Source organism: Carcharodon carcharias, chromosome 7 (assembly GCF_017639515.1).
Source record: "Carcharodon carcharias isolate sCarCar2 chromosome 7, sCarCar2.pri, whole genome shotgun sequence".
In the NCBI taxonomy this organism is placed as follows: Eukaryota; Metazoa; Chordata; class Chondrichthyes; order Lamniformes; family Lamnidae; genus Carcharodon; species Carcharodon carcharias.
In genome coordinates this window covers 119,308,600-119,332,101 of record NC_054473.1, presented here as the reverse complement: position 1 = coordinate 119,332,101, position 23,502 = coordinate 119,308,600, and the positions used below count along the sequence as shown (strand labels likewise).

The 23,502-nt window shown below is 44.5% G+C and overlaps 1 protein-coding gene across 2 annotated transcripts in view; it reads left to right on the top strand.

Moving 5' to 3' along the window:
- The window catches only part of wdr59 (WD repeat domain 59), an 89,766-nt gene extending 82,993 nt beyond the window's left edge, over window positions 1–6,773 (top strand). For both annotated transcript variants that reach the window (XM_041191436.1, XM_041191435.1), the window contains exon 26: window positions 2,714–6,773. In XM_041191436.1, the coding sequence (XP_041047370.1) occupies window positions 2,714–2,949 (236 nt within the window). In that variant the 3' untranslated portion in view covers window positions 2,950–6,773. The remainder of the gene's footprint in view (window positions 1–2,713) is intronic.
- Window positions 6,774–23,502: the final 16,729 nt, after the last annotated feature.

Here is a 23,502-nt window from a genome sequence, read left to right as displayed (position 1 = left end):
ACTCGAAATGTTAACTGTATTCCTCTCCACAGATGCTGCCAGACCTGCTGAGTTTTTCCAGGTATTTTTGTTTTAGCATAGATTTTAGGTAAAGGGCAGGAGGCTTGGAGGGGATTTGAGGAAAAATCTTTTCACTCAGAGGGGGTTAGAATCTGAAACACACTGCCTGAGGGGGTGGTAGAGGCAGGGACCGTCACCCATTTAAGTATTTAGGTGAGCACTTGAAATGCCATAGCACACAGGGCTACGGGCCAAGTGCTGGAAAATGGGATTAGAATATATAGGTGCTTGATGGCCGGTATGGACACGATTGGCCGAAGTGCCTGTTTCTGTGCTGTATAATTCTGAATCTATGAAGTGCTTGATTCTTGGTTCCATTGACTATATTGGAATTGATATCAGACACTGTTTAGTGAGCGACCAACTCATTATCGTCCAATTTGTGCCACTGCCAGAGATGTAACCTCTTGTGCCTAATGTGTATGAATGATAGTTGAGTCACTTGAGTTTTTCATTTTCATATCTAAAGAAGGGATATATTGTGGAAATTAAATATTTCCTTGGTCCACAATTTATGGCCACTTGTATGTTCCGGCATATTATAATGAAAAAATTTAAGCATAACTTGACATTAGTGGAATGGCATTTTCAGCTCTAACCTCCCGAGTTACAGCCACAAGGTAAATCCTAGGTCAATGAATTAGTTTGATAAGACAGATACAGAAAGGCTTTTCCTCTTGTGGGTGAGTCCAGACTAAGGTAGTGCCAAGTTAAAATTTGAGCTAGGCTATTTAGGACTGAAATCAGGAAGCACTTTTCCACATAAAAGGCAGTGGAAATATGGACTCTCCCTGTCTCCCTCCCTGTCTCCCTCCCTGTCTCCCTCCCTGTCTCCCTCCCTGTCTCCCTCCCTGTCTCCCTCCCTGTCTCCCTCCCTGTCTCCCTCCCTGTCTCCCTCCCTGTCTCCCTCCCTGTCTCCTTCCCTGTCTCCCTCCCTGTCTCCCTCCCTGTCTCCCTCCCTGTCTCCCTCCCTGTCTCCCTCCCTGTCTCCCTCCCTGTCTCCCTCCCTGTCTCCCTCCCTGTCTCCCTCCCTGTCTCCCTCCCTGTCTCCCTCCCTGTCTCCCTCCTTGTCTCTCTCCCTGTCTCCCTCTCTCTCTTCTTCCTCCCCCTACCCCCAAAACGGCTGTGGATGCTGAGTCAATTCAAATTTCCAAATCTGAGTTCGAAAGATTTTTGTTAGGTAAGGGCTTCAGGCGATATGGAGTTGAATCACAGATCAGGCATGATCTAACTGAATGGCGGAACAATCTTGATAGACTGAATGGCCTATCCCTGTTCCTGTTTAAAATAAATTTGTGAATATATATTTGGGTTATTGAAAGCTACATTTCTGCAACTCAGCCCTGTGATCTGGGGAGTTGAACTGCTGCTGAATAACCTTGGCAAATGCCCTCCTACAGACTGCACTAAATATTTGAGTTAGTAACGGAGCTGTTATTGTCCTTCAATTCAGCATAAGTTCTACATTTAATATTTTCACATGACTTTCAATTCAGTAAAAATCAGCTTCAGATGGCTGGAACTGATATGTAATCGATCCTTTTCCTTTGTGATAGGAGCTAGCATCCACAATGATTCAGAAAAAGCCAGTTTCAGTGAGAGGCGGACAGTCTTTGGTTCTCAGTGTCACTATCTATATTCAGACTGAATAGGTTGAAGCATGTTTGGCAGCTGGATCATTCTGCTTTGAAATTAAAATGAATAGTTGAGTTGGATGGGGAATAAAAAACATTAGCCATAAAATGTTGAGCCATCAGGGGAGCTTTATTCTAAGATGAATCAAAAGCAAATGCATCATATTGTCAGGAGATACTGCTCACAGCTTATCGATTTAAGCAAGGGGAAAAAGTTAAAATCTTAATTGCCTGACAATTGAGAAGAATTTATTTAATCATCAAATCAGCCTACATTAATATTTAGGACAGAACTGTTTTTGAGGGTCAGCACAGTGGTCTCTAAGTTGCTGTTCACAGTGCCTCAGTTGCCAGAGGGCCAATAGTTCTCCTGAGAGATAATTCCTTATGTACTTTTTCATTTGGAAGTAATGGAAATAGCAAGGACTTCTCTGTTGTTTTAAAAAGTTTTATGTGTTGTACAAGTTAGGCAATGCAGACTCAATTTCCTGCTGTGTCTTTTTACTTCTCTGTGATTACCTTGTAAATAAGTCTGCATTGAAGGCTGAAAATAACAGTCTGGCCATGCGGTATTTGCTGAATAAAGTGGCAGGAATCCTCTAGTTTTCTATGCACACCTCTAATTTAGGCAATTGAGAGCCCCAGCATGTGCTGTACCACCAGACACAACACACTTCAAGCGTACAGGTTGCTGTTTGCATGAGACTCTGTTCACCAATAACTCTCAATGTTGTGGACTCAGCTTTCCCCCAACATCTTCAATCTAACAGAAGGACATGTCAGTGCTGCTGGTAGAGGGAGAATGCTACATAATACAGGAAGTGGTGGTGAACTAAATATATTAATTACGGAGAAGAAATGGTTACAAGGATTGATCATGTAGCTTATATTTGTTCTATTTTCTGGAAGATGAGGCAACTTGAAACTGAGCTTAGGACACAAAGATTTGAACAATAGTGGGCTGCTTTGCATAATAATATTTTGGGCACAGTTAAATTCTTATCTGCTTTCTCCTTCAGAGTTTGGGGTGTACTGCTGTCATTGCCGCAGTGAAGTACGAGGAACACAGTGTGCTATTTGCAAAGGCTTCACCTTCCAATGTGCCATCTGCCATGTTGCTGTACGGGGATCTGCCAACTTCTGTCTCACCTGTGGGCATGGTGGCCATACAAGTCATATGATGGAATGGTTTCGGACCCAGGAAGTGTGCCCCACGGGCTGTGGCTGCCATTGTTTGCTTGAGAGCACCTTCTGAAAGAAGCCGACTATCACTGCTCGTAATAAGAAGCCTTGAATAGTGTTCCAGGATATTGTGTGTGTGTGTTGTTTTTAATTGAAATTGTGATTGTCAATTGAACAGAGATATGGAAACTTTAATCAGTGAGAGAACTTTGAGAGTGGAGTTTTGTTCCTAGAGCACTAGGACAAATTTTCAGACTTTCAAATTATCTGGACTCTGCTTTCGAGAGTGAAGGAACATGGTTTGCACGTATTCTCCAGTACAGCAACAATGAATGGTCAAATTCAAAAGCAAGTTTTATTTATGAAAGCATATTTTTAAAATGAACTTTGTTTCATTGTTAGCAGTAATCACTGTCCAGCTGTCGATGGTGATTGCTGTCCAGCTGTTGACAGTGATCCTTCACACTTAGCATGTATAAGTGAATATGTTTCACAACTAACATTAGTACAGACTTGAAATGACCACAATCGTTAAAGCTGTGATTGGGAAAACAGGTCTTTGTTTAGAAGAAGCATTACCCGCTCAGTGGTTTGTGCAGTTCTTTTCCAGTTTTCACGGTTTGCTGCTGCTGATCTGTTTCCACACTGTTTGTGCAGTGTTTGACTTGACTTCCACAAGTTGAAGAGTCGTGATAATTAAATTCAATAGGGGTACTGGGGATCTGTGGGTTAGATGCTGGCTTTGCTCCTGGAAGCTGAGTAAATATCCAGCCCAGACTGACACCTTTGCCCACGTGCTGTAATCACCCTACTTGAAATAAGTTTGGTAGTCTAGATTCTATTGTTTGGATGGCATGGGTTCAATGAAAAACCGCCTTGAATTTGACACAAAATTGAGAATGTCATTCAGTACTTTGCAGAATTGATAGTATGGGGAAATTGAAAAGAATGTTGCACTACTGCAGTAAGTGGGCTCTCTCTTAGACCTGGGGCTGAGACATGATAACTGGATAGAATAGAGAGCTTTACTCTGTAACTGCAGTACTTAATCTAAGACTGCTTGATAGTGACGCTACATGCTCAAAATGGAAAATGATCCATTTCTTAGCACTAACATCTTTCACCTTGAGCACAACGTTCACAAAATAATTAAGTTCAGTAGGACAGTTCTTGAATGGATTGATCACATTGAATGCTATGCCATCCTTCATTGTCCTTATGGTAATTTGAGTCAGCTAAATTGGCAGGTTTTGTTGGAAACTAAAGAATCGTTTGGCAACTGACTGGATGGTGCTATTGAACTAAATTTTGAACATAAGTGGTAACCATAGCACTGAAATGTAATTTGCCCAAGCCCTTTGCCACTGTTACTGGGGTCAGGGCTTGCTTGATTTTGCAAGAGTTGCACAGTTTTGTTTTGTTTCTCAACAGTAGCTGGGAGTGTGTTAGCCAGTGCTAAGGATACAGGACTCCAATTTCAGGCATTTCATCTGCAGCAGCAATCTTCAGTCTTTTCTGGGAGGAGCAGTGTTCTTTTAATTCTCAATTGCAGTTTAATGAAAGCCACTGCATACATAGCCTGAAGATCTTGTAACCTTAGGAAACACAGCATATTTCCAAGGAGAACATAAGGTTTCCAGCTTTGTATATTGGGGCAGTGTCTATGTGACTGATGATTTTAGCTAAACCCCACTCATTAATGTTGACTGTAAAATGAATAGCAAATTCTTGATGTATCTTGATTCGAGGAACTACCTCACTACTCCTGGCTGTATACACAGTGGCCAAGTTAAAGATACACTCATGAATCATAGAATCCACTAGTCCCATGAAAGAACTGATCAACTGAAAGAATTATATGTGGTAACCCTAGTACTACAAACATTCAGCTATTTACATGTTAGTTTGGTTTATGTGGATCAATTGTTTTCCCAACACTTCTGCACCTGCTTCCTGTTTCGGTGTTTTGTAATTTGGTCAGCTAAGGTCCAGAATTGTTTCTACTGCATGATTGCAGCCCAGTATTGTACTTGTATGAAGTGAGCAGGTTGCTGCACTGCTTGATGTAACCACCCTATTTCTACTGTGGTAAACCAAATAGCAAAATAGGTATGGCCTCTGAATCCCACTCCTGCCCCCACCACTGTCCCTGAACATGCAACCTTCCGCACAGTGGCCTCTGATCTCGCGCTATCCTGGACCCCCAACCTTTCGGACCCACCCTCACCCCTGAGTTGACCTCTGATCTCTCACTGTCCATGACAACCCCTTCCTTCCAACAGTGACTCTTCATCTCCCACTCTTTCTAAACCCACACCCCACCCGTGTCCTCTGGTTCCCTCAATGTCCCTGCCCCCTGCACAGTGAAATCTGAGCCCTCAGCTTCCTGAACCCAGCATCCAGAGCAGTGATCTTTGATTCTCCCACTGCCTCAGACCTCCTGAACAGTGATCTCTGAAACCCTGTCTATTGTCCCAGGCCCTCTGGTTTTCATAGAGCTTGGTTTTCTCCTGGTACTTGCTGGAGCACAAAGTATATACTAAAACTTAATTGCATGTTTTTTTGTGTGCATTGCTTCAGGAAGAAAGAGTTAAACTTTGCCTGACCGCAGATCATAAGTTATGTAAGATCCATGACATAGAGTGAAAAGATCATTTGAGGCATTAACAGTCATGTCTTTGGATTGATGGTTGCCCATAGTCCATGGGGTGCTGAATTGGAATTAAAGGCTGAAGTGGATTTGTGCTGAATCCACTATTTAATAATGGAAGAATCTACTGTTCAGGAAGAGGAAGTAGTAATCTGGCCATTCCATTAATGACTGTGTGAAAGAGTATATGCTTTTTGCAGAATCATGAACTTGGGTGGGGGGGGGCGCAGTGTGAGGTTATTTGTTTGTCTTTACAAAGTTTAACTTTTATTTGCCTGCCATTTCTCCCTCTGTGTAGCAGTCCACGGTGACACGACAAACTGGTGAGGGAGCTCCAGAGAAAAGCTTTCAGAGTTCTCCATTTGGACAATTTCTTCTGTGACCACCCAAGTGTCTGTGCTCATGTCAGTTTTAATAACCTTACAAATTGATTAATATGTTGACTTTTTCAATTCCTTGGAAAGTTGAATAAGCAGCAGGCCTGCTGGTCAAGGGTCAGGAGCCTAATTCCATCTTGTGTGGGCCTTTCCAAAGCTATTAAATTTGCCAATTCTGGTTATGCTTACTCCTGGAGATTTCATTACATGACCCAGTGTCTCCAAAATCTTCCACTCCCCATATTCCTGCAATTGATACCTGACACACACATCCTCAGGACGCACTGCATTCCCTCACCAATTTGGACATGAACAGATTCCTACTTTCTTGATCGGTTGATTCTTAACTGTCAAACAGCCTTCTCCCTCCCTGTCTCTAATATTATCATAAGCCAGTAAACAGAAGTGTTATGGGAAAACAACCAAAAAAATCATTTTTTAAATGCCCCTATGATTTTTCTATTTGGTTGCTCATAGCAATGTCCTGGAGATTAATTTTTAATTCCTGGTAACTCCAGAACAATCCTGGAGGGTTGGCAACTCTTAAGAACTATGCATCTTGATCAGTTATCCTCTTGGTGTTTTTATTTTTAGGTCTGTGTCCTCCTGAGGTGCCCCTTCACACTTGTGCTTATGTTGCATTCAGCACAATGGGATACACCCCATTTCATTAAGAATCCAGTTAATGCCTACATCATCATCATTTATGTTATTGTTTAGATGTTAATATTGCTGATCTATTTCCAATGCAGAAACTGTATTGCTAAGCTGCTGAGTTCAGGAGCTGCAACTACATTTTGTAATTAAGATGTAAATTGTGTACAAAGATGACACTGTACATACTGTTCAAAGTAAATCTTTCTGCTATGATCTTGCTTTTGGTAACTGGCGTTTGGTGACCTGACAGTACTGTTGGTCATAATTGGAGTTCACTTCTACCTCTTTTACTTACCTTTAATTCAAATCCATTGATACCCTTATCTAAAAAATGTCTATTGACTGAGTCTTGAAAAATTCAAATCATTCAAAGTCTATTTGGGACCAAAAAGATGTATTTTGGAGGCAGAGGGCAAGGCTGGGTCACTAAATCCGCACGTTGCACCTGATAGTAAAGACATTGAATAAAAATAGATAAATATACTTGAAAGGTTGGTAGCTCTTATCCCTTGCTGCCCTCCCCTTAAAGGTTCAAGTTTAAAAAAATGGAAATCTAACATGTCAAGTTGATCCTGATGAGCATTATAAACTGAAAGATTAAGACTTTCCTATCTTGACAGTGAATGAAGTTGAACATATGAACTAAAACATTATAAGAGGAACTCTTTTTGTATGTAATAATTAGTTAGAAAAATCCTTATATCTTAGATTATTTCTTTCAGATTGCTCCCTTCCCCTCAAAGAGTTAAATTAAGGGTTAACAGCAGGACTGCTGTTTTTATATTTTTGGAGCCTTGTTTACCTCTTGTCAAAATTCTCCTGCAGCGTTTATTGCTTACTGGGCAACAGCTCCATCTGTGCCAAGTATTCATGTATGTGGCTTGACATTGAGTGTTGTTGGAATATTTAAGTGTGAGGATCATCATGACCAAGCCCCAACCTGTCCTCTTGCACACTTCAAATGATAGTGACAGCACAACTAAAAAGAGTGGAAAACCTCAACAATTTCCCCATTTTGTAGACTTGATGAGTTCGGTATTGCTAACTTTTATTTTCTCGTTGTCATCTCTTTATGTGGAACAGGAGTAAGTTATCTTAGATCATAGCTGATGTGTTCCCAAGTCCCATTTTTTTTTTGTTATTCACAGGATATGGGCGTCGCCGGCGAGGTCAGTATTTATTGCCCATCCCTAATTGCCCTTGAGAAGGTGGTGGTGAGCTGCCTTCTTGAACCGCTGCAGTCCATGTGGTGTAGGTACACCCACAGTGCTATTAGGGAGGGGGTTCCAGGATTTTGACCCAGTGACAGTGAAGGAATGGCGATATATTCCCAAATCAGGATGGTGAGTGGCTTGGAGGGGAACTTCCAGGTGGTGGTGTTTCCATGTGTCTGCTGTCTTTGTCTTAGACGGTAGTGGTCTTGGGTTTGGAAAGTGCTGTCAGAGGAGTCTTGGTGAGCTCCTGCAGTGCATCTTGTAGATGGTACACACTGCTGCCACTGTGCATCAGTGGTGGAGGGAGTGAATGTTTGTGAAAGGGGTGCCAATCAAGCGGGCTGCTTTGTCCTGGATGGTGTCAAGTTTCACTGGTGTTGTTGGAGCTGCACTCATCCAGGGTAGTGGAGAGTATTCAATCACACTCCTGACTTGTGTCTTGTAGATGCCGGACAGGCTTTGGAGAGTCGGGAAGTGAGTTACTCGCTGCAGGATCCCTAGTCTCTGACTTGGTCTTGTAGCCACAGTATTTATAGGGCTAGTCCAGTTCAGTTTCTGGTCAATGGTATCCCCCAGGATGTTGATAGTGGGGAGTTCATCGATGGTAATGCCATTGAACATCAAGGGTGATGATTAGATTCTTGTTGGGGGCAGTCAATGCCTGGCATTTGTGTGGCGCGAATGTTACTTGCCATTTGTCAGCCCAAGCCTGGATGTTGTCCAGATTTTGTGGCATTTGGATATCGACTGCTTCAGTATCTGACCAGTTGCGAAAGATTAATACACAAGATAAGATCACACGGAGTTAGAGGTAATATATTAGCTTGGATAGAGGATTGGCTAACAGAAAGCAGAGAGGTGGGATAAATGGGTCTTTTTCTGGATGGCAAGCTGTAACTAGTGGGGTGCCACAGGGTTCGGTCCTTGGGCCCGAACTATTTACAATCTATATTAATGACTTGGATTCAGGGATAGAAGGTATTATAGCTAAATTTGCAGATGACACTGAAATAGGTGGGAAAGTAAGTTGCAATGAAGAAATAAGAAATTTACAAATGGACAGGTTAGGTGAATGGGCCAAAATTTGGCAGATGGAGTTTAACGTGGATAAATGTGAGGTTATCTATTTTGGTTGGAAGAATAAGAAGGTGACATTATGTAAAGGGAGAGAAACTTCAGAATGCTTCAGTGCAGAGGGATCTGGGTGTCCTTGTGCATGAATCGCTGAAAGCTAGCATGCAGGTACAGCAGGTAAAATGGAAAGCAAATGGAATCTTGGCATTTATTGCTAAAGGAATAGAGTATAAAAATAGGGAAATGTTGTTGCAACTGTACAAGGCATTGTTGAGACCACACCTGGAGTACTATGCACAATTTTGGTCCCCCTACTTGAGGAAGGATATAGTTGCATTGGAGGCGGTTCAGAAGAGGTTCACTAGATTGATTCCAGAGATGCGGGGTTGGTCTTATGAGGAGAGATTGAGCAGTTTAGGGCTATACTTGCTAGAGTTTAGAAGGATGAGAGGAGATCGAATTGATGTAGAAAGATGCTAAAGGGGATAGACAAAGTAGATGTGGAGCGAATGTTTCCCCTTGTGGGGCATTCTAGAACAATACGCCATAGTTTTAGGATAAGGGGTGGTAGATTTAAATCAGAGATCAGGAGGAATTACTTTTCTCAAAGGGTTGTGAATCTGTGGAATTCACTACCTCAGTGTGTAGTGGATGCCGGGATGCTGAATAAATTTAAGGAGGAGATAGACAGATTTTTAATTAGTAACGGGTAGAAAGGTTATGGGAAAAAGGCAGGAAATTGAAGTTGAGGCCGAAATGAGATCAGCCATGATTGTATTAAATGGCAGGGCAGGCTCAAGGGGCTGAATTGCCTACTCCTGCTCCTGGTTCTTATGTTCTTGATAATACGCTGTTCAGCATCATTCATATCAGCGAGTATCCCCATTTCTGACCTTATGATTGGAAGGAAGGCCACTGATGAAGCATAGAGTCATAAGGGTCTACACAGAAACAGGCCCTTCAGCTCATCGGGTTTGCGCCTGTCAAACAAGTACCTAAATATTCTAATCTCATTTTCCAGCACTGGGCCCATAGCCTTGTATGTCATGGCATTGAAAGTGCACATCCAAATACTTCTTAAATGTTATGAGGGTTTCTCCCTCTACCACCCTTTCAGGCAGTGAGTTCCAGATTCTCACCACCCTCTGGGTGAAAAAATTCTTCCTCACATCCCCTCTAAACCTCCTGCCCCTTACCTTAAATCTATGCCCCCTGGTTATTGGTCCCTCCATTAAGGGAAAAAGTTCCTTCCTGTCTACCCTATCTATGCCCCTCATAATTTTATGCACCTCAATCATGTCCCCCCTCAATCTCCTCTGCTCCAAGGAAAATAGCCTCTGTCTATCCAATCTCTCCTCATAACCAAAACTCTCCAGCCCAGGCAACATCCTGGTAAATCTCCTCTGTACACTCTCTAGTGCAATCACATCCTTCCTATAATGTGGATTCCAGAACTGCACGCAATACTCTAGCTGTGGCCTAACCAGCATTTTATACAGTTCCAGCATAACCTCCCTGCTCTTATATTCTGTGCCTTAGCTAATAAAGGCAAGTATCCCATATGCCTTCTTAACCACCTTATCTACCTGTCCCACTATCTTAAGGGATCGGTGGACATGCACACCAAGGTCACTCTGATCCTCAGTACATCCCAGGATCCTACCATTCATCGCCTATTCTCATGCCTTATTTGTCCTGCCCAAGTGCATCACCTCACATTTATCCGGATTAAATTCTATTTGCCACTGATCAGCCCATCTGACCCGCCTGTCTATATCCTCCTGTAATCTAAGGCTATCCTCCTCACTATTTACCGCCCCACCGATTTTCATGTCATCCGTGAGCTTACTGATCAACCCTCCTAAATTCAAATCTAAATCGTTTATATATACCACAAACAGCAAGGGGCCCAACACCGATCCCTGTGGAACCCCACTGGACACAGGCATCCAGTCACAAAAACACCCCTCGACCATCACCCTCTGCTTCCTGCCACTCAGCCAATTCTTGATCCAAATTGCCTTGGATCCCTTGGACTCTTACCTTCGTTATCAGTCTCCCATGCGGGACTTTATCAAAAGCCTTGCTGAAGTCCAAGTAGATTACGTCAAATGCATTGCCCTCATCTACACACCTCTTTGAAATATTCAATCAAATTGGTCAGATATGACCCTTTAACAAAACCATGCTGACTGTCCTTGATTAATCCCTGCCTCTCCAAGTGTAGGTTAATCTATCCCTCAGAATTGCTTCCAGTCATTTCCCCACAACTGAGGTTAGACTGACTGGCCTGTAGTTCCCTGGTTTATCCCTTCCTCCCTTCTTGAATAACGGTACCACACTGGCTGTCCTCCAGTCCTCTGGCACCTCTCCTGTGGCCAGAGAGGCATTGAAAATTGCCAGCGCCCCTGCTATCTCCTCCCTTGCCTCACTCAACAGCCTGGGATACATTTCATCCAGGCCTGGAGATTTATCTACTTTTAAGCCTGCCAGACCACTTAGGACCTCCTCCCTTTCTATGCTAATTTCTTTAATTATATCATAGTCCTGCCTGATTTCCATACCCATGTCGTTCCTCCCACTTATGAACACTGACATAAAGTATTCATTTAGAGGCCTACCTACATCCTCCGGCTCCACACATAAATTACCACTATGGTCCTTAATGGACCCTACTCTTTCCTTAGTTAACCTCTTGCTCTTAATGTACTTTTAAAATAACTTTGGATTTTTCTTTATTTTACCTGTTTTTTCATGCCCTCTTTTTGCTGTCCTAATTTCCTTTTTAAGATCCCCCTACACATTCTATACTCCTCTAGGGCTTCCGCTGTTTTGAGCCCTTGGTATCTGCCATAAGCCTCTCTTTTTCTCTTTATCCAATCCTGTATATCCCTTGACATCTACGGTTCCCTGGATTTGTTGGGCCCACCCTTTGTCTTTAGTGGAATATATTGGCTTTGTACTCCCAGTCCACTTTGGCAAAATCATATCTGATCTTATTAAAATCGGCCTTCCCCCAATTTAGAACTCTGATTTCTGGCCCATCCTTGTCCTTTTCCATAACAACCTTGAATCTAATGGAGTTATGATCACTATCTGCAAAATGTTCCCCCCACTGATACTTATACCGCTTGCCTGGCTTCATTCCCTAAAATTAAGTCCAGGACTGCCCCATCTATGTACTGGCTTAAAATCCTGGATGCATTTTAAGAATTCCGCTCCCCCTAAACCTATCACACTATGACTAACCTAGTTAATGTTGGGGAAGTTGAAGTCCCCCACTATTACTACCCTACTATTTTTAGGCTTCTCTGAAATTTGCCTACATATCTGCTCTTCTATTTCTCTCTGTTTGGGGCCTATAGTACACTGCCAGCAATGTAACTGTTCCTTTTTTGTTTTTCAGTTCTACCCATATGGCTTCTTTTGAGGAGCCTTCTAAGATGTCATCCCTCCTTATTGCTGTAATTGATTCCTTGATCAATATTGCGATACCCTCTCCTCTCTTACCTCCTTCACTGCCTTGACTGAAGACCTTACATCCTGGAATATTGAGCTGCCAATCCTGCCCCTCTCTCCACCATGTCTCTGTGACAGCAATGACATCATACTTCCATGTGTTAATTTGTGCCCTTATCTGCCTTATTTGTCAGACTCCTTGCATTAAAATAAATACCATCCAACCTTGCCAAGCTCCCTTGTGCCTTAACTGGTGGATAATTTCTATGCTTTCCAGACTCACTTGCTCTCTCTTCTAATTTGTGCATCTCCCCCTGCTGAACCTCCTCCCAGGATGCCATCCCCCTGCCAAGTTAGATTAAACCCTCCCCAACAGCACTAGCAAGGATGTTGATCCCACTCTGGTTCAGGTGCAACCTATCCGCCTTGAACAGGTTCCATTGCCCCCAGAAACTGTCCCAATGTCCCATAAATCTAAAACCCTTTCCCTTGCACCATCTCTCCAGCCACGCATTCATCTGAAGCAGCTGAAGATGGTTGGGCCTAAGACACCAATATGAGGAACTCCTGCAGCGATATCCTGGAACTGAGTTGATTGACTTCCAACAACCACAACCGTCTTCCCTTATGCTAGGTATGACTCTAACCAGTGGAGAATTTTCCCCGATTCCCATTGAGTCCAGTTTTGCTAGGGTGCCTTGAGGCCACACTGGGTCAAATACTGCCTTGATGTCAAGGGCAGTCACTCTGACTTCCATCTCTGGAGTTGAGCCCTTTTGTCCATATTTGAACCAAGGCTGTATAGAGGTCAGGAGCTGAGTGGCCCTGGTGGAAAGCAATCTGTCAGTGAGCAGGTTATTACTAAGCAAGTGCCGCTTGATAGCTCTGTTGATGACCTCTTCTATCACTTTACTGATGATGGAGAGTAGACAGATGGGCCGGTAATTGGCCGTGTTGGTTTTGTCTTGCTTTTAGTGTTCAGGACATATTTGGGCAATTTTCCACATTTTCGGGTAGATGCCAGTGTTGTAGCTGTAATAGAACAGACTGGCAAGGGGCTGGCAGGTCCTGGAGCACAGCATGTCTTCAGTGCTATTGCCGGAATGTTGTCAGGGCCCATAGCCTTTGCAGTATGTCGTGCCCTCAGCTGTTCTTGATATCACATGGAGTGGAGTGAATTGAATTGGCTGAAGGCTGGCATTTGTGATGCTGGGGCCTCAGAGGAGGCCAAGATGGATCATCCACTTGGCACTTGCAGCTGAAGATTGTTGCGAATGCTTCAGCCTTATCTTTTGCACTGATGTGCTGGGCTCCCCCGTCATTGAGGATGGGGATATTTGTGGAGCCGCTGCCGCCTCCAGTGAGTAGTTCAATTGCCCACCACCATTCACGACTGGATGTGGCAGGACTGCAGACCTTCGATCTGATCCATTGGTTTTGGAATCGCTTAGCTCTGTTTATCACTTGCTGCTTATGCTGTTTGCAAGCAATCCTTAATAGCTTTACCAGGTTGATACCTCATTTTTAGTTTTGCCAGGTGCTGCTCCTGGCATGCCTACCGGCACTCTTCATTGAATCAGGGTGATCCCTTGGCTGGGTGCTAATGGTAGAGTGGGGGATATGCTGGGCCATGTGGTTACAGCTTTTGATTGAGTACAGTTCTGTTGCTGATGGGCCACAGCACCTCATGGTTCCCCAGTCTTGCATTGCTAGATTTGTTCAAAATCTATCCCATTTAGCATGGTGATTGTGCCACACGACAGGATGGAGGGTATCCTTAATTGAAGACAGGACTTCTTCTCCACAAGGACTGTGCAGTGGTCACTCCTACCAATACTGTTATGGACAGCTGCATCTGCAGCAGACAGGTTGGTGGGGATGAGGTCAAGTGTGTTTTTCCCTGTTGGTTCCCTCACTACCTGCTGCAGACCCAGTCTAGCAGCTATGTCATTTAGGACTTGGCCAGCTTGGTCAGTAGTGGTGTTACCGAGCCACTCTTGGTGATGGACATTGAAGTCCTGGACCTAGAGTACACTCTGCAACCTTGCTACCCTCAATGCTCTCTCCAAGTGGTGCTCAACATGCAGGTGTACTGATTCGTCAGCTGAAGTGAGGATTGGCATTATGTGGTAATCAGCAGGATGTTTCCTTGCCCAGGTTTGACCTGATGTCAAGAGACTTCATGGGGTCCAGAGTTGATGTTGAGGATCCCAGGGCAACTCCCTCTTGACTGTGCACCACTGTGCCTCCACCTCTGGATCTGTGGAACATGCCGGTGGGAGGAGCAGATGTGTTTGTTGGTGGCATTACGCAAAAGGTGGGATTGGCAGAGGATGATCTATTGGATACACAAGCTGGTGGGATATAATGTGAGGACTAGGGAGAACCTATCTCATTTCTCAGAAGGAGGGTGAAGGGGGTGAGAGCAGAAGTGCGAGAAATGGGTTGGACATGTTTGAAGGCTCTGTTAACCATAATAAGGAGGAATCCTTGGTTGAGGAAAAAGACATATCAGAACCACTGTTGTGGAAAATTGCATCATCAGAACATAAGTGACAGATTGAGAAACTGGGAAAATGGAATGGAATGGAGTCCTTATAGGAAGCAGGGTGTGGGGAAGTAGTCGAGCTAGCTGTGGGAGTTGGTGGGCTTATAATAAATATTACTAGTGTTATGATCTTAGTGCAGACCGGTAACTTTTAACAAGAAGTCTGAATTCCCAGTTATTAAATGAAAATGCCAGGCAACAAAATTTCACATTTTAATAGGGGAAACTATTACTGATAAAAGAAAAAGAACAAGTACTACTAATTTAATATACCTTGTGAGCACTTGTACTTTAAGCCAAAATTTCAAACAGAGCTCTCCCCATTCTACTTTTTCAACCAAGAACATTTTTTAAATGTTAACAGTTTCTTGAGTGTCCATTTGCTTCTCCTGGAAACAAACCAATGTGTATCTCAGCTCCCAGGGATTCACCCTAATTTTCCATAATTTCTCCACCTGGCAATTACTTTCAGGATTTTACTGCCGATCTCTTCCTGTAGCTTCATTAGGCAGATCTGGAAGTCTTTAATTCCTCAAATTTTTATTTTTTGTTTTAAGTATGGACCCTGCTATCAATGCCTGTACAGTGTCCCATAGAAACATGCCTGGTTCTTGAGGGTCTCTCTGCTCTTGTCCTGGCTGTTGGCAGATGTCTGTGTCTTTTCACAGACTGCTCCCAGGCTGACTACCTCACAGACTATGAAAACAGAGATGTATTAAAACAAAGAACCTTTCCCTCTCAAAACAAAAACAGAATTACCTGGAAAAACTCAGCAGGTCTGGCAGCATCGGCGCAGAAGAAAAGTGTTGACGTTTCGAGTCCTCATGACCCTTCAACAGAACTAGGTGAATCCAAGGAGAGGGGTGAAATATAAGCTGGTTTAAGGTGGGGGGGGGGGGGGGGGGGGGTGGGGGGGGGGGGTGGTGTTGGTGGTGGATGGGTGAGGGGAGAGAAATGGATGGGGGGTTGTGGTTGTAGGGACAAGCAAGCAGTGATAGGAGCAGATAATCAAAAGATGTCACAGACAAACGAACAAAAGAACACAGGTGTTGAAGTTGGTGATATTATCTAAACGAATGTGCTAATTAAGAATGGATGGTAGGGCACTCAAGGTATAGCTCTAGTGTGGGTGGGGGGGGCATAAAAGACTTAAAAATAATGGAAATAGGTGGGAAAAGAAAAATCTATATAAATTATTGGAAAAAACAAAAGGAAGGGGGAAGAAACAGAAAGGGGGTGGGGATGGAGGAGGGAGTTCAAGACCTAAAGTTGTTGAATTCAATATTCAGTCCAGAAGGCTGTAAAGTGCCTAGTCGGAAGATGAGGTTCTGTTCCTCCAGTTTGCGTTGGGCTTCACTGGCATCTTGTCTCCATTGGTAAGTGACAGATGGAGTTTGCTTTCAGATAGAAATGCAAACCAATTATCTTTAATTCCAAACCTTTCCTTTGATCTGAACAGTATATGGACATGTCAAAGCCTTCCCTTATTTACAAGTTACCTTTAAAGTTTGAATCTTTCTCTGATCTCGGGAGAATACATGAATAATTTAAGCCCTATCCCAGGCATTTAGAGATAGACTGTCTCCTTGAGAGATAATTAACAAGGCTTCCATTGTTTAACTTTTCTTCACTAGCATATCATGGGCCTTCCATTGTCCCCAGGTCTGTCTGTCAGCCCCTCAGACCAGGCATTCTTTCATTTATCAATTTCCAAACTAAAATATAATAATTTATGCATTTATACATGGTAGCCTGTCCCCAGAAATGAAGGTGGGGAAGTCAAAGAAGGGATGAGTTGGAGATGAATCAGAATCACAGAATTGTTACGATGTAGAAGAAGGCCATTCGGCCCATCGTGACTGCACCGGCTCTCAGCATTTTAACTTGGTGACAATCTCCTGCTTTTGCCCTGTAACCTTGCACATTGTTTTTATTTAAATAATCATCCAATGCCCTCTTGAATGCCTCAATTGAACCTGCCTCCACCACACTTCCAAGCAGTGCATTCCAAACCTTAACTAGCTGTGTGAAAAAGTTTTTTTGCATATCACTTTGAAATTGCCAAAACAAAAATAAAAATACCTGGAAAAACTCAGCAGGTCTGGCAGCATCTGCGGAGAGGAGCACAGTTAACTGTTGAAGGGTCATTCGGACTCGAAACATTAACTGTGCTCCTCTCCACAGATGCTGCCAGACCTGCTGAGTTTTTCCAGGTATTTTTGTTTTTGTTTTGGATTTCCAGCATCCTCAGTTTTTTGCTTTTAACTTTGAAACTGCCCTCCGGTTCTCAATCCGTTTACGAGCAGGAACAGTTTCTCCCTATTTACTCTGTCATGACCCCTCATGATTTTGAAAACTTGTATCAAGTCTCCTCTTGGCCTTCTCCTCCCCAAGGAAAACAGTCCCAACTTCTCCAGTCTTTCCTCATAAAAATCTTTCCTTCATATATGAACCACATGAAGGTGAGAAAAGGGTGGAAATTGTAAGTAAATCTGATTAAGTTTTCGAGTTCAGACGAGAACAGAAAACAGCACAGATACTGTCATCAGTGTACCGGAAAAAGAGGGAGGGGGTCTGAGTCGGACTGGAACAAGAAAAGTTCCACATATCCTGCAACAAGAAGACATAGCCAGGACCTGGAAGGTACCCACAGCAACACCTTTTATTTGAAGGAAGTAGATGAGTTAAAGGGGAAATTGTTCAATGAGCAAACAGGTTCAACAAAGCGGAGGCAGGTCATGATGGCTGGGGACTGGTTGAGCCTCCATTCGAGAAAGAAGTGGTGAACCCTCAGACTGTTCTGGTGAGGGATGGAGTAGAGAGATTGGCACCCATGGTGAAAAGGAGACAGTTCAATGTATGGTGTCAGAAAAGTCATGGATTTAGGTGGGGAGCGACTGGACAAGGGGAGAAAAAATAGAGTCAAGATTGGAGGAAATACGTTTAGTGGGACAGGAACAGGCTGAAACAATGGGTTTATCAGGACAGTCCTGTTTTTGGATTTTGGGAATGAGGTAGAAGCAGGCTCTTCGGGGTTGAGGGACTATAACGTGGTGGCATCACCACCAAACATCAAGCCATTGTTTCTCTGACTCACTGATCTTCTCCAGAGATAATCTCAGTAAAGCTTCCCACCCTATAATCAGTGGCATAGTGGTTTTGTCACTGGACTAGTAATCCAAAGACCCAGGGTAACGCTCTGGGGACCTGGATTCAAGTACCGCAATGGCAAATGGCGGAATTTGAATTCATAAAAATCTGGAATTAAAAGTCTAATGGTAACAATGAAACTATTGTTGATTGTTGTAAAAACCCATCTGGTTCACTTCCTTTAGGGAAGGAAATCTGTCTTCACCTGGTCTGGCTGACATGTGACTCCAGATTGCAATAGTGTGGTTGACTCTTAAACACCCTCTGAAATGGCCTAGCAAGCTACTCAGTTGTATCAAACCACTAGGAAGTTCAAAAGGAATCTAGGCACTGGAAACAACAATGGCAAACCCAGCCCTGTTTACCCTGCAAAGTCCTCCTTACTAACATGTGGATGCTTGTGCCAAAATTGGGAGAGCTCTCACAGACTGGTCAAGCAACTACCTGACATAGTCATATTCATGGCATCGTACCTTACAGATTATGTCCCAGACACCACCATCACCATCCCTGTCGAGTGAATGATCCATCAGCAGAGGTGGTGGCAGAGTGGTATATAGTTGGGAGGGAGTTGCCATGGAAGTCCTTAACATTGACTCCAGCTCCCATGAAGTCTCATGGCATCAGGTCAACCATGGACAAGGAAACCTGCTGATTACCAAGTGCACCCCCCCTCCCCCCACCACCACCACAGCTGATGAATCAGTACTCCTCCAGGTTGAACACCACTTGGAGGAAGCACTCTGGGTGGGAGGCTTCAGTGTTCATCACCAGCTCCCATGAAGTCTCATGGCATCAGGTCAACCATGGACAAGGAAACCTGCTGATTACCAAGTGCACCCCCCCCCTCCCCCCACCACCACCACCACAGCTGATGAATCAGTACTCTTCCTGGTTGAACACCACTTGGAGGAAGCACTCTGGGTGGGAGACTTCAGTGTTCATCACCAAGAATGGCTTGGTCACACCACCACAGACCAAGCTGTCCAAGTCCTAAAGGACATAGTTGCTAGACTGAGTCTGCAGTCGGTGGTGAGGGAACCAACAAGAGGGAAAACATACTGGACCTTATTCTCACCAACCTGCCTGCCGCAGATGCAGCTGTCGAATAACATTATAAGTAGGAGTGACCACCAAAAGTCCTTGTGGAGACGAAGTCCCATCTTTACATTGAGGATACCCTCCATTGTGTTGTGTGGCACTACCACTGTGTGAAATGGGATAGATTTCAAACAGATCCAGCAATTCAAGACAGGGCAACCATGAGGTGCTCTGGGCCATCAGCAGCAGCAGGAATGTACTTAACCACAATCTGTAACTTCATGGTCCGGTGTAGATCCCACTCTACCATTACCACTAAGCAAAAGGTTCAACCCTGGTTCAATGAAGAGTGCAGGAGGGCATGCTCCACCAGGCATACCTAAAAAAAATGTCAACCTGGTGAAGCTACCACACAGGACTACCTGTGTGCCAAACAGCATAAGCAGCAAGTGATAGACAGAGCTAAGCGATTCTTCAACCAATGGATCAAATCTAAGCTCTGAAGTCCTCCACATCCAGTCGTGAATGGTGGTGGGTATCAGTGCAAAAGATAAGCTGAAACATTTGCAACAAGCTTTAGCCAGAAATGCCAAGTGCATGATCCATCTGCCCCTCCTCCAGAGGTTCCCAGCATCACACATATCAGTATTCAGCCAATTCAATTTACTCCACATGATATCAAACAACGGCTGAAGGCACTGGATACTATCCCGGCAATAATACTGAAGACTTCTGTTCCAGAGCTTCACGCACTCTGAGCCACACTGTTCCAGTACAGTTACAACAGAGGCATTTACCTAGCAATGTGTAAGATTGCCCAGGTATGTCCTATACACAAAAAAGACAAATCCAACCTGGCCAATTGCTGCCCCATTGGTCTACTCTTGATCATCAATAAAGTGATGGAAGGGGTCATCAACGACGTTATCAAGTGACACTTGCTTAGCAATAACCTGCTCACTGACGCCCAGTTTAGGTTCCGCCAGGGTCACACAGCTTCTGACCTCATTACAGCCTTGGTTCAAACATAGACAAAAGAGCTGAACTCGAGGTGAGGTGAGAGTGACTGTGCTTGACATCAAGGCAAAAGTTGACCGAGTGTGGTATCAAGGAGCCCTAACAATATTGGAGTCAATGGCAATGCGGCGGGGGGGAACAACTCTCCAGTGGTTGGAGTCATACCTAGCACAAAGGAAGATGGTTGTGGTTGTTGAAAGTCAATCATCTCAGTTCCAGGGTATCACTGCAGGAGTTCCTCAGGATGGTGTCCTTGCCCCAATCATCTTTAGCTGCTTCATCAATAACCTTCCATCATAAGGTCAGAAGTCGGGATGTTCGCTGATGATCATACAATTTTCAGCATCATTCGCGACGACTCAGATACTGAAGCAGTCCATGTCCAAATGCAGCAAAGCCTAGACAATATCTGAACTTAGGCTGACAATTGGCAAGTAACATTCATTCTACACAAGTGCCAGGCAACGATCATCTCCCAATGAGAGAGAATCTAACCATCGCTCCTTAACATTCAATGGCATGACCATTGCAGAATCCCCCACCATGGACTAGTATTCAGAGACCCAGGGTAATGCTCTGGGGACCCAGGTTCGATTCCAACCATGGTGGCTGATGGAATTTGAATTCATTTAAAAGCTGGAATTAAAAGTCTGATGAGGGGCATGAACCCATTGCCGATTGTCGTAAAAACTTATCTGGTTCACTCATGTTCTTTAGGGAAGGAAATAAGTCATCCTTACATGTAACTCCAGATCCACAGCAATATGGTTGACTTTTAAATGCCCTCTGAACAAGGGCAATTAGGGATGGGCAATAAATGCTGGCCTAGCCAGCGATACCCATATCCCATGAATGAATATATAAAAAAAGGAACTGAACTAGACTAGCCATATAAATAAAAACAAAAAAACTGGGGATGCTGGAAATCCAAAACAAAAACAAAAACAGAATTACCTGGAAAAACTCAGCAGGTCTGGCAGCATCGGCGGAGAAGAAAAGAGTTGACGTTTCGAGTCCTCATGACCCTTCGACAGAACTTGAGTTCGAGTCCAAGAAAGAGTTGAAATATAAGCTGGTTTAAGGTGTGTGTGTGGGGGGCGGAGAGATAGAGAGAGAGAGAGAGGTGGAGTGGGGGTGTGGTTGTAGGGACAAACAAGCAGTGATAGAAGCAGATCATCAAAAGATGTCAACAACAATAGTACAAAAGAACACATAGGTGTTAAAGTTAAAGTTGGTGATATTATCTAAACGAATGTGCTAATTAAGAATGGATGGTAGGGCACTCAAGGTATAGCTCTAGTGGGGGTGGGGAGAGCATAAAAGATGTAAAAAAAAATTTTTTTTATTTTTTTTTATAATGGAAATAGGTGGGAAAAGGAAAATCTATATAATTTATTGGAAAAAAAAAAGAAAAGGAAGGGGGAAACAGAAAGGGGGTGGGGATGGGGGAGGGAGCTCATGACCTAAAGTTGTTGAATTCAATATTCAGTCCGGATGGCTGTAAAGTGCCCAGTCGGAAGATGAGGTGTTGTTCCTCCAGTTTGCGTTGGGCTTCACTGGAACAATGCAGCAAGCCAAGGACAGACATGTGGGCAAGAGAGCAGGGTGGAGTGTTAAAATGGCAAGCGACAGGGAGGTTTGGGTCATTCTTGTGGACAGACCGCAGGTGTTCTGCAAAGCGGTGGCCCAGTTTACATTTGGTCTCTCCAATGTAGAGGAGACCACATTGGGAGCAACGAATGCAGTAGACTAAGTTGGGGGAAATGCAAGCGAAATGCTGCTTCACTTGAAAGGAGTGTTTGGGTCCTTGGACGGTGAGGAGAGAGGAAGTGAAGGGGCAGGTGTTGCATCTTTTGCGTGGGCATATGGTGGTGCCATAGGAGGGGGTTGAGGAGTAGGGGGTGATGGAGGAGTGGACCAGGGTGTCCCGGAGGGAGCGATCCCTACGGAATGCCGATAGGGGGGGTGAAGGGAAGATGTGTTTAGTGGTGGCATCATGCTGGAGTTGGCGGAAATGGCGGAGGATGATCCTTTGAATGCGGAGGCTGGTGGGGTGATAAGTGAGGACAAGGGAGACCCTATCATGTTTCTGGGAGGGAGGAGAAGGCGTGAGGGCGGATGCGCGGGAGATGGGCCGGACACGGTTGAGGGCCCTGTCAACGACCGTGGGTGGAAAACCTGGGTTAAGGAAGAAGGAGGACATGTCAGAGGAACTGTTTTTGAAGGTAGCATCATCGGAACAGATGCGATGGAGGCGAAGGTACTGAGAGAATGGGATGGAGTCCTTACAGGAAGCGGGGTGTGAGGAGCTGTAGTCGAGATAGCTGTGGGAGTCGGTGGGTTTGTAATGGATATTGGTGGACAGTCTATCACCAGAGATTGAGACAGAGAGGTCAAGGAAGGGAAGGGAAGTGTCAGAGATGGACCACGTGAAAATGATGGAGGGGTGGAGATTGGAAGCAAAATTAATAAATTTTTCCAAGTCCCGACGAGAGCATGAAGCGGCACCGAAGTAATCATCGATGTACTGGAGAAAGAGTTGTGGAAGGGGGCCGGAGTAGGACTGGAACAAGGAATGTTCCACATACCCCATAAAGAGACAGGCATAGCTGGGGCCCTTGCGGGTACCCATAGCCACACCTTTTATTTGGAGGAAGTGAGAGGAGTTGAAGTAGAAATTGTTCAGCGTGAGAACAAGTTCAGCAAGACGGAGGAGAGTAGTGGTGGATGGGGATTGTTTGGGCCTCTGTTCGAGGAAGAAGCTAAGGGCCCTCAGACCATCCTGGTGGGGGATGGAGGTGTAGAGGGATTGGACGTCCATGGTGAAGAGGAAGATGTTGGGGTCAGGGAACTGGAAATTGTTGATGTGACGTAAGGTGTCAGAGGAATCACGGATGTAGGTGGGAAGGGACTGGACAAGGGGAGAGAGAAGGGAGTCAAGATAACGAGAAATGAGTTCTGTGGGGCAGGAGCAAGCTGAGACGATCGGTCTACCGGGGCAGTTCTGTTTGTGGATTTTGGAAGGAGATAGAAGCTTGTTGAAATTGAGACGAGGTTGGGCGACTATCAGGTTGGAAGCTGTGGGAGGGAGATCCCCAGAGGAGATGAGGTCAGTGACAGTCCTGGAAACAATGGCTTGATGTTCAGTGGTGGGGTCATGGTCCAGGGAGAGGTAGGAGGAAGTGTCTGCGAGTTGACGCTCAGCCTCCGCAAGGTAGAGGTCAGTGCGCCAGACAACAACAGCACCACCCTTGTCAGCGGGTTTGATGACAATGTCAGGGTTGGACCTGAGAGAATGGAGTGCAGTAAGTTCAGAGAGGGACAGGTTAGAATGGGTGAGAGGAGCAGAGAAATTGAGACGACTAATGTCTCGTTGACAGTTCTCAATGAAAAGATCAAGAGAAGGTAAGAATCCAGAGGGAGGGGTCCAGGTGGAGGG